The sequence below is a fragment of the Poecilia reticulata genome, linkage group LG6 (genome assembly GCF_000633615.1).
Source record: "Poecilia reticulata strain Guanapo linkage group LG6, Guppy_female_1.0+MT, whole genome shotgun sequence".
Taxonomy (NCBI): domain Eukaryota; kingdom Metazoa; phylum Chordata; class Actinopteri; order Cyprinodontiformes; family Poeciliidae; genus Poecilia; species Poecilia reticulata.
Genome location: NC_024336.1, coordinates 29849422 through 29860766, shown reverse-complemented (window position 1 = coordinate 29860766; position 11345 = coordinate 29849422). Strand labels below are relative to the sequence as shown.

The window sequence follows — 11345 nt, the reverse complement described above, 5'->3', positions numbered from 1 at the left end:
AAGCAACAGTTTTGCTAAATTATGTAAATATATCTAATCTGAATATGTTGTTGTTTTCTCAAACGTTCTTTTTTTTGAGTCTATATACTCCAGTTAATGATTAATCAATTAACTGTGTGTGTGTTTACTGGATGGAAAGGTTAAAAATGACCTAAATAAATAGATCATTAAAGTTGTCTATGATTCTTTTTCCCAAACTCGGGCCGTGGGCTGAGTCTGGATGGATGGGTCCGCCGGGCCCACCGGCTCTATCTGGGCTGCAGCAGGCTCCGACCGCAGCCGTCACCGCCATTCGTCTGCGCTTATCTTTTCACTTTGAGGAAGTGGACGGGAAGTTTCTCCCCCCAGTTTGAGCCGGTGGGACAGAAAGAGCAGGCCCTGCTGGGGTCAGACGCCCCCTGCTGGCAGGACATCGGCAGCACCGCCGCTGCCTTCAGGGGGTTCGGGTCGGCTTCTCCGGAGGAGGAAGAGGATTAGGGCCGCAGAAAATAATTTCACAAAGATTCTGGATTTAATATCAGAATCTTGACTGTAAACTCAGAATTTGAATTTTCTCCAATAATTCAGACTTTTTTCCCTCCAGGTTTTGACATTTTTCTCAGACTAATAGTGCAATTCTAACTTTTTCTCAAAATTCTGACTTTAAACTGAGAATTCTAAATTTTTACTGTAAATTTTGACTTTTTTTCTCAGAACTTTGTCTGTAAGCTCAGAATTCTGACTTTATTATTAGAATTCTAACTTTCTCACAAAATGTTGACTTTAGTCTCAGAAATATGACCTTTTTTTTTCCCAAAATCAGAATTGTACTAAATTGTTTTTGAACCATCAGGTAAATCTAGTCGTATAATTCAAATTTAGCAAGTAAATTAGGGACAGGCTTTCAGTGCAGCAACAAGGAAGCAACAGTTATGTGATTATTTTCATACTAAGAACATGATTCACATACACATCAGAACATTTGGTTTTTTATTTGACATAGATTGACACAGAGTATTAATTATGAGAAGAAAAAAAAACAGTTTCTGAGGAAACAAAGTAAAACCTCTGAGTTTAAAGTCTGAATGTCGGTCCTAATCGTCTTCTGTAGAGTTTGAGTCGAGTTCGGCTGCAGCTGCGTTTTTTTCCATCCGGGTCGTTAAAAGTTAAACTCCCTCCATTACACTGACACGTTAAACTGATGTCATCCTCTCCTCTTCTTCGCAGATGAGCTGCAGCTGAGCGATGAAGATGGTGCCGGCGGCGTGGTGGCGGTCAGAGACCTGCAGCCCGACACCGTCTGGGGCCCGGTGCCAGGAATCCTCCAATCAGACGGCAGCACAGAGGTGAGAGCTGCTTCTGCTGAGCGAACCCAACACGCTGCGGTTTACTGCAGCTGCCGGTCCAGATGTGCAGAAGCTGTTTCTGAACAGCTGCAGCTTAAAAAAAGTTAGGACGCCCCATTAAATGCTAAATTATTTCCAAATTCTGATTTATCCAACGCTGAAACAACTAACATAAACCTCGACTTACTCATTAAAAAAGCACAGCTGCTGAAATGTGCTTCTGACTGAGAAATAAATAATATCTGAACTAATAACAAAGGCTGAGAAAAATAAAAATAAAGTCATAATAATATAAGAGTTAAGTGTAATGATGCAAGAATTAAGTTTTAATATTACCAGATTAAAGCAAAAATATATAAAAAATGTCTGGATGGCATGAAAAAATTTATGGAAAATTGAGTAATATTAAGAGAATAAAATCGTACCACAGTAAGTCAGAATAATACAAGATAATAATACGAGAAAAAAGTCGTAACAACACAAGAATAAAGCCGTAGATTTTCAAGAATAAAGCCATAAGATTATTCTTGCATTGCTACAACTTTATTCTGGTGAGATTAAGACTTTATTGTATCACTACGACATTATTATCCTACTATTGCAACTTTTTGCTTATTTTGTTATAACTTTGTTGTCGTGTTCCAACGTTTTAAATGTATTATTACAACTTTATTCTTTCATTATGAGTTTATTCTCGTAGTATTATTACTGTAATATTTCATCTTACAGTAGTACGACTTTATTCTGATAATATTACGACTTTTTCTCGTAATATTCTGACTATTTTCTCGTAGTACTTCGTCTCTAAAGTCCATTTGCCCCGTAAAACATCTGCGTGCAGCATCTTCCGTCTGTGCAGACCTTCTGCTGGTGAGGTCAGAGGTCAGCAGTGAGACAGTGAATGTAAACATCGGTATCATGTCAGCGTGTGAGAGCGTTGGAAATGAAAACAAGCCGGGCGTTTGTGTGCGATCCTTGGGAAGAGCGTGTGGGACCGGATGGAGCGCTATCAGAGCCTGACTCCGTGCATCATGCGGCGTCCATCTAATCATGTGATACTGATGCCGGGTGAGGCTTCCTGGACCGAGGCACGAACGCCACTTCGCTCCTCGCCAGATTCTTCCCGGTGATCCCGCGCTCTTTCCTTTCGGCTCGGTTTTAAGTCTGACCGGGAAGTCCAGATCCCGACCAGTCCAGAACCAGGCTGATGTTATCCCGGCCCTCCTCCCGTTGCAGCCTCCTCCCCAGACGTCCGCCTGTCTTTTATCTCCTCGTGGCGCCATCCTCCTGGACAACAAACCCCAGTGATTGATTCCTGCTTGATAGGCTCTCATTTCTAAGATTTCATTTATTATCAGTGCGCCTCTGAGTGTACAGATAGATCAGTGTGTGTGTGTGTGTGTGTGTGTGTGTGTGTGTGTGTGTGTGTGTGTGTGTGTGTGTGTGTGTGTGAGTTTCTAACCCATCACCTTTTGTTCTTCCCTTCCTCTCCTCCTTTTTCTGTCTGTTCAAGCGTTTTTATTCACATGGAAAGCGTCCCATCCTGACTGTTAAGAACCATTTTCGCTCTCCCATCCTTGCGCTGAAGGAGCTTTCGGTATCTGCAGGAGATAGTGGCTGTAATCTCACATTCCTCCTGTGTTTCTCCCCACTGTCACTCCATGTCCTCCCCGTCCCCTCCCTCTGGGGTCAGCCGGGGTCAGGGCCGACTCATCTATGTGTTTTGGGATGAACCATCTCTTCGATTCCTTAATTGAAAGGGCAGATTTATTTTATTTTTTTGTCCCCAAAAATGCAGCTGATGGAAATAATCTCACAAAATACGACGGCACAGTCTGTCTCTTTAAAGGGGATCAGTTGTGCAAAATTCACATTTTGAATGTTTTTACTCTTCCATTTGGATCTAAACTGCTTTTTAAAAAAATGGCCCAAGCGCTTAGAAAATGGCAATAAATTAAAGATTTTTGTATCCGGAAATGTAGCGGTTTAAAAAACCCAGTGACATTCAACAGGCACTGCTCCGTTACCTAGCAACCACATCAGAGTTCTGCCAGGTTACCTAGCAACCCAAGCTGAGCTCCAGTATGATTAGTCAGCTGGTTTTACAGCTGCAGGAAAGGTCAAGTGTTCTGTTGTTGACTTGCCATCCAGAAACCACTTGTTGCGTTCTTGTTGGTTGCGTAGGAGGTTCCACTTCTGCTTTTCAAAGATGTACAGTTGTATAATTGCGCTTCTGTCTGCAGCCATTTTCATTTGTGGGTGTAAACGTGGAGTTTGGGGTCGTGTCCCCCAGCAGGGGGATTTAAAGTGACAAGAGGCCCTTAACAAGCTAAAATGTCTTTATCTGAGAATAATTTTGTACAAAAAAATGCAGAGGTGAGGTTTTACAGATCAACACCAATTCCTCCAAATGAGGGAGCTCCTGGATTTGTTGCTAACTCGAGGAAGGCCATCTCATCCAGTGGAAGGACTTTAGAACCGGGAGATGTCTCCATCTTCCTGGTTTTAGTCAGAACATCAGCAGCAGCGTTCTGGATCAGCAGCAGCTGGAGGATTATTGATTTTGCAGTAATCAATGCGACTAAAGATAAATGCATGGTTGAGTTTCTCTAGATCTTGCTGAGACATTAGTCCTCTAATCCTGGAAATGGATTTGGCGTGAATTTAGCTCCAACATGGGTGGAAACCTGCCACCTGTAACCGCCGGCGTTCAGCCTCAGCAGCCCGTCCTGGTCCTGTTCCCCGCCGCGGCGGCCTGTTGGCTCCCATTGATCCCAGCAGACCCTCCGCAGAGCGGTCGATTTGGACCAATGAGGAGTTTCCTTTTGATCGTGTGTTGGCGGCAGATGAGATCCGGCCGCCGCGCTCTCCCTCTGTCAGATCTCCTTCATTAGATTAGCTCCGTGTTAACTGGCCTGTGTCATATGGAAATCCTGCCATTTGCATCTCTTGAGAAAGAGGCGTAAAACCATTTATCTATTTAAATATATTCTGGCTGATATGGCTGTTGGACTTTAGAACAGGGTATAATGATGTTTACTGATGGACTGATCGGCTGGCTGCTGATTCCTCCCGGTCTTTGGTTCAGTGAACCGCCAGGTCCTCGTCAGAGAGCCTCCCATGGCAACCCGGCGTCAAGCAGCTGCTCCTCCGATTGGATCGCTCGCAACAAATCTGATATTATATCTGCTCTCCCTCTGATTGGATCCCGCTGTAATTAACTGATAATGCGGCTGCGCGTGATTGGCCTGAAGTTTGAGGATCGTTTGAAATTTTGAGCTTAGATGAAAGACGTTCTTGAAAGTGGGGGGATTGTCTAATCTGGAGTTTGTTGCATCTGTCGGACTGATGTCCAGGCTGACAAAAGGAGCGACATCTCTGCATTGTTCTGCAGCCGGCAGCTCACCCCACCCCTATCCTGTCTTTCGTGGAAAGGCGGCCTGAAGGCTCGATCCTAGAAGGAGCGGAGTAGTGGAGTTCAAAGCGTTATCACGCACCGAACGTCTTTTCATCATGTTTTAGAAACAAGCGTTCGCACTAATCCCCCAATAATCTCTCCAGGAGAACTGGGGCGATAAGGCGCGCCACCCACGGCTTTTCAAACACTTTTTGGTTAGTCTCTTCTCCTCGTCGATTCCTCCACTTCCCCCTCCCCGGAAGGACGAGTGAAGGTGATCGTCGTCTCCTCCTCCTCCTCCTCCTTCTCCTCCTCTTCTTTCCTCACCAACTCCGAGTCGGTTTGTTTACATCCTGATCCTGATCTTTCGAGTTTATCTGGACTCATCAACAGTGTTTCTCTGCCTCTCTGTTTCCCTCGTTCCTCCGCCCATCAAATTAGAATGTTAATTAAAACGGTGCTCCTTCAGAAGATGACAAATCGATGATTACGGTGAGCGCTGAAGCACCTTCTGCGATGCCCCCCAGAAGAACGTCAACAAGAGGAACATTAAAGGGGATCTGGAGTGCTGGAGAAAGACTTTGTAGTGAAATTGTGAGCGGGAAAAACATATTCTAGGGTTTTGTGTGTTGGGAAATAACCAAAAAAGCTTCTAAAATCACTCAACAGATTCAAGAGTGACATTATTATCCCAAAGCTGATCTGGTTCATTGGGAAGTTTTGGCAGCTTTCTGCAGGTTGGAAAAACATCAGAAATGTCCTTAGAGAAGCAACTGTTGCTGTTTATCAATCTGGGAAGGGATGGAAGGTTATTTCTGAATATTACTGAAACAATTAATTGAATTAATCGTGATTAATCAGTCATTGAAATGATTTTCAACTAACAAAGCAATCGATTAATCAGTATACAGATTTTTTTTTTAAAAGTCAATTTGCTGAAAGAACAGCACACTCAGAGCAGCAACTAAGATAAAACTGTACAAACGTGTCACAGTTAATCAATTAATCGATTAATCACATGATAAATTAAAATGAGCTCAGTTATTTCCTTTCTGATTTATAATAATGTCTGAAGGGCAATTTGTTTATAGCTGCTTTATGTAAAATGTGCTGTAATAAAAGTTGAAAGTACCTATTATTAAATCTATTTAAGTACAGGTACATGAAAGAAGTTGTACTTTGCTACACTGAAAAAACACAAAATCTTACCAAGTGTTTTTGGTTTAATTTCTGGTGCAAATATCTTAGTACACTTTTAATCCTTACACGTAAATTTTCAGCAAGAAATAGTAGCTTGTTTTCAGTCAGTAATAATTTAACATTTATTTAAAAAGTACTAGTTTCACTGGCAGATTATTTCACTAAATACGAGATAATTTTTGCAATGCTATAAGTGAAATAATCAATTACTATATTTTTTATCAGCAATACGGTATTATTGACTTAAAACAAGCTACTATTTCTTCCTGAAAAGTTACTTATGAGTTAGTTTTGTCTCATTAGAAGTGTACAAAGATATTTACACAAGAAACTAAACCAAAAATACTTGGTATTATTTTGTGTTTTTGCAGTGTTCAACCTGTAGATCCAGAGCCTCACTGTAAAAACACAAAATCTTACCAAGTCTGGTTAATAAAGAAACGTTTTTCAGCAAGAAATACGAGTTTGTTTTAAGTCAATAATTCATTAATGTTCATTAAAGTACCAGATCCACTGTCAGGTTATTTCACTTATAACAAAAGTTTTTCCCATGTTATAAGTGAAATAATCTGCGAGTGGAAACTTTCTCATTACAGTGTATAATATTAAAATTAATTTTCACTTGTATCTTGCTGAAAAGTTACTTGTAAGTTAGTTTTGTCTTATTTAAAGTGTAATAAGTTATTTACACTAGAAACTAGCCCAAAACTACTTGGTCAGATTTTGTGTTTTGATGGTTCATCCCACCAGTCCAGAGAATCTCATCTCCCTGATAGAAACAGGAAAAAAAAGATAAAACTCTGATGGAGTGAAACCCGGGAGAGGAGAAGAAGGTTCATTAACAGAAGCCAAACCTGGCAGAGGAAAAGAAAAATGTGATGGGAAGAGGAGAAACACAGAAGAGGAGGTGCTCATCACTCAGCTGCAGTGACTGGCTGCTATCTGCATCTGGCTGTCATCTGCAGCAGCTCCTGCAGGGCGGAGGAAGAGGAGGAGGAGGACGAAGAGGAGGAGGTGGAAGTAGAGGGGAAAACCTCTATCCGTCGTATCTCTGAGCTTCATCTCCGGCAGTTCAGGAGCCCGCTTTCCAAGAGTGCCTCATTTTCAAATCTCTTATCTCAGCCCCCGTTTTAAGTATCGCAGTTTTATACTTTTACATGTCATTTGCATGCAGCTCATCAACCCGGCTCCATCTTTTCTTCTTCTCTGAGGTGCACAGATGTGCAACCGGCGGGGGAATAAAGCTGCTCTAATTCACCCCAAACTGAACTGCCAGGGGAGGTGAGAGCGTAGCAAATGTCACACTGCAAAAACACAAAGTAGTACCAAGTATTTTAGTCTAGTTTCTAGTGCAAACATCTTAGTACACTTAAAATTAGACAAAACTCATTTACAAGTAACCTTTCAGCGAGATATAGGCGCTTGTTTTAACTCAATAGTTATTTAATGTTGCTGAAAAAGTTTCACTTGCTGATTATTTCAGTAATAACAATATTTTCCCATGTTATAAGTGAAATAATCTGCCATTGGAACAAGGATGTTTTCATTAATATTAAGGAATTATTAACTTAAAACAAGCTACTATATCTTGCTGAAAAGTTGCTTGACTTATTTCAAGTATAGTGAAGTATTCACACGACTATGCTGGTGTGTTAGGGGCATTACAGGTAAAAAATAATTACATTTCCACCAAAAAATTCTGAAATGTTCTATAAATTTCCTTGAAAGGCAAGAAAATTTCTAAAAAAAAAAATTAATAAAAAGGTTAGTTTTGTCTCATTTCAAGTATAAGACAAAACTATATAGTATAGTAAAATATTTGCACAAGAAACTAGATATAAATACTTGGTAATATTTTGTGTTTTTGCAGTGCAGAGAGATGCTGTGTGTGTGACGGAGGTAAAAAGTGTGTTTGTATCGGCGAAGCGGATGAGAGTAGGTTTCAGATGTTAATCTGCCTTCCTTTTCTCCTTTGTGTTTTTGGAGGATTCACACAGTGACCTCTTTGTTTGGGACAGTGAGTGCAGCCCTCCAACCCGCCGGACTGCGGGGGAAAGAAAGCCATTTCCTGTACAGATAGAATAAGAGACATGGAGGGAGAGATGGGATGATGGAATGAGAGTTGGCGAGAGGAAGCGAATCAAAGATTAAGAAAGAAAAGAGATGCACGGAGAAGAGGAAGGCCGTGAAAGAGGAGAAGGGAGGAAGAGGATGAGCTGGACGATGGAATGAGTGAATGAATGAAAGATGGTTGAAAAGGTCAGCGGAGCGGCTTATTAAATTCCAACCAGGTCAGTTTAATTCAGGAGAGGAGGGGGCAAAACTCTGCACTTCTGGAACGAGCTGTGAGAAATCTGAAAGCTGGCACAGGTGGATCAGATGTCTTATTTTTCTGACTCCTCACTGACCTGCGTTGCTTCATATTGCCCCACAGTTTGAAGTGAATGAAGCGACCTGAAGCTCAGAGTGAAGCCAAGGAGATCATTCCCATGAGAGTCTTTTCATATTTATGATTCTACAGCTTTTCCACTGTGTTCAGGCTTTCAGCTCACGATAGTTTTAGCATGTTTTTCCCACCTGACAGTCTGGTAGATTCTGTTCAATCGGGGACCAAAGTTGCAACATTTGTTAAATTTTCAGTGCTGTGGTTCACAAACAATCCAAACTCTTTGAAAAACCTGTTCCCCTCGTCGCCTGTGGGGGCGCTGCACTGAGAACCACAGAAGGAAACAACACAAAAACATCTGAAAAAGACACTGAGCGCAACGCCCAGAAAATCTGACGTGGCGTCAGATTTTAGTGTTCGTAAAGTTTCTCTTTTGTCCTGGCAAAAAAAGGTGAGCTAAAGGCTAAGCTAACGTGTTTGTTTTGGTTGTATTTACCCAGAATTCCCTGCTCTATAGTTTGCTTCCTGTTAGACAGCTTCGAACCGGAGCAAAGTTCATTTCAACCGAACCGAGACAGAAGTTTGCAGGCGGATCAGAGTTCGCTTTTTTAATTCGTTCACACGTCCACAACCGAACCAGACGTTCTAGATAAATGAACGTTTGATTAAAGCGGACTAAACAGGGCTGGAGTGAATTCATGGTGTGAACTCTTGAGTGATTCAGATGAGAAAACCTGCATTTGTTTTAAAGTTGCATTAGAAAGCAGCCGCGTTTGCGTTACAAACTTCACTGTTGAGAGTCCAGCTGTCTTCTCATAGATCATTGACCTGCATGTTTTACATGCAGTGACCTGCAGGTCGTCCCGCAGTAAACCATGTTAGACGGTTTGCAGCAGTGAGACAGATGTGTTCGGTGATTTGCATAAACAAACATCTCTTATTTCCCACTGCAGCCGTTGACAGCTGCTAGCGAGAAGTCTTAATCTGCTCAGCCCTCACAAAGTTCACTGCAAAAACACAAAGTCTGACTACGTATTTCTGGTCCAGTTTCTAGTGCAAATGTCAAATAAGGCTAAATTAACTTTAACTGTTCAGCAGGACGTAGCAGCTGGTTTTAAATCAATAGTTCTTTAATATTGATGATGAAGTACTAGTTCAACTGTCAGATTATTTCACTTATAGCAATTTTTCCCATGTTAATTCCTGAATTTGAAAAGACAAAAATTTGCTAGAAAAAAGTCAAAAATGTTCCAAATTTAACATTTTCCGAGGTTCAAAGTCGAAGCTTTTTGACTTTTCTCTGTAGAAAAGTTCCATGATTAATCTTAAAATTTCGGAGATTTTTTACAGTAATTTTTGACTTTTGAAACTCAGAAATATCCTAGAAAATGTCTGAGTTTTCAGCAAACATTTCCTCGTTTTTTCTATCTACAGAGACAATAAATACACCTTTGTCTTAGTGTAAATATGTTAGTGTTCCTGAAATAAAACAAAACTAACTTACAAGTAACTTTTCTGCAAGAATATAGTCTTGTTTCTGTAATGTCTTAATATTGATGAAAAGTTCTGGTTCCACTGGCAGATTATTTTCTTTATAAGTTAACTTTTTAATCAATATTAAGGAATTATTTTCTTAAAATAAACTCCTATCTTTCTGAAAAGTTAATTTAGTCTTTTAGAAAGAAACCAGACCAAAAATACTTGGTGAGATTTTGTGTTTTTCCTCCTCGTCGTCGTCACCATCAGCGACGGTTCATCCCGTCGCTGAATGAGGCGAACGGAGGGAGAAAATGAAAAATCAGCTGCCATCATTTGCATTCAGGTTTTATCTGGAAGGAGGAGGGCGTTTTCCAGTCCGATAAGGAGAGGGCGTTGCAGGCTGCACTGGGGGGTGATTGTTATACGTGACGCGAGTTGAGGGGAAGAAGGTAGCTCTGGAGTTCAGCCGCTGTGTGTTTGTGCAGCAGCAGCACAGCGTGCAGGGAGGAAGAGGAGGAGGGTGGTTAATATCAGACCAAATAATTAGATTCGCTATCGTGGCGGCGGCAGCAGTGCGGGGGATCAGCCAGATTAAAGCCGGGGCTCGGGGCTCGTTAATATTCATGAGGGGACCGGGGTCCGGGCGCGGGGCTTAGACTGCGGCTCAAAGACTCTCCACTGGCTGATGGGGGCTTAAGGCGGCGCTCTCAACCAAGATGAAGCTCCGCCGGGGGGGAGACATCCAGCTGATAGATGGAGAGCCAACGGATGGTTCAGGTGGCGGAGAACACTGCAAAAACTCAAAACCTGACCAAGTGTTTCAGGTTCAGTTGATAGAACAAATGAACTTTTCCATCCCAAAGAGCGTTAACCCCCACAAACACAGAAAACGCTTCAAAATATGTAAAGAAACATCAACTTCTAGGTTCATTTTTACTCGTTTAGCGTAAAAGAGGCCTCAGATTGTCTGGTTTTAGAGAACATTTTATTATCAGATAATATTTTATGACTTTATTACCAGATAATTCAATCTTTCCACCAAGAAAAAACATTTTTCCATGTTATAAGTGAAATAATTTGCCAGTGTAATCAGTACTTTTTCATCAATATTGTGGAATTACTGCCTGAAAACAAGATGCCAGGTGTATTAAAGTTCTGTGGTGTATTACAGTATTAGAGTCATCTGCAGATAGAAAAAATATTTCCGCCAAAAAAATCTGATATTTTCCTGGAAAAACCCAAATAAATTTCTGAGTCTGAAAAGCTAGAATTATATTTTTTTTTGGGATATTTCAGAAGTTTTTTTGACAAAAAATCTCTGTTTTCGGAGTTTGAGAAGTCAAGAAATTTGCCAAGAAAAAAAAAAACTATGAAAACGTCGGAAAATGTGAAACTGGAGCAAAAACATTTGGTGAAATTTTGTGTTTTTCTTTTGAAGGAGCCAAAAATCTGATTAACCTTTTCAGCAGCAACTGATCAGGACCAGTTTGATTGGCATCAGGACCAGTTTGATTGGCATCAGGACCAGTTTGATTGGCATCAGGACCAGTTTGATTGG

The 11345-nt window shown here is 41.1% G+C and overlaps 1 protein-coding gene across 1 annotated transcript in view; it reads left to right on the top strand.

The window, feature by feature from the left end:
• The window catches only part of zfpm1 (zinc finger protein, FOG family member 1), a 108127-nt gene that overhangs the window by 85312 nt on the left and 11470 nt on the right, over positions 1–11345 (top strand). Inside the window, exon 4 of the mRNA XM_008412557.2 lies at positions 1207–1325. Within this exon, the coding sequence (XP_008410779.1) occupies positions 1207–1325 (119 nt within the window). The remainder of the gene's footprint in view (positions 1–1206; positions 1326–11345) is intronic.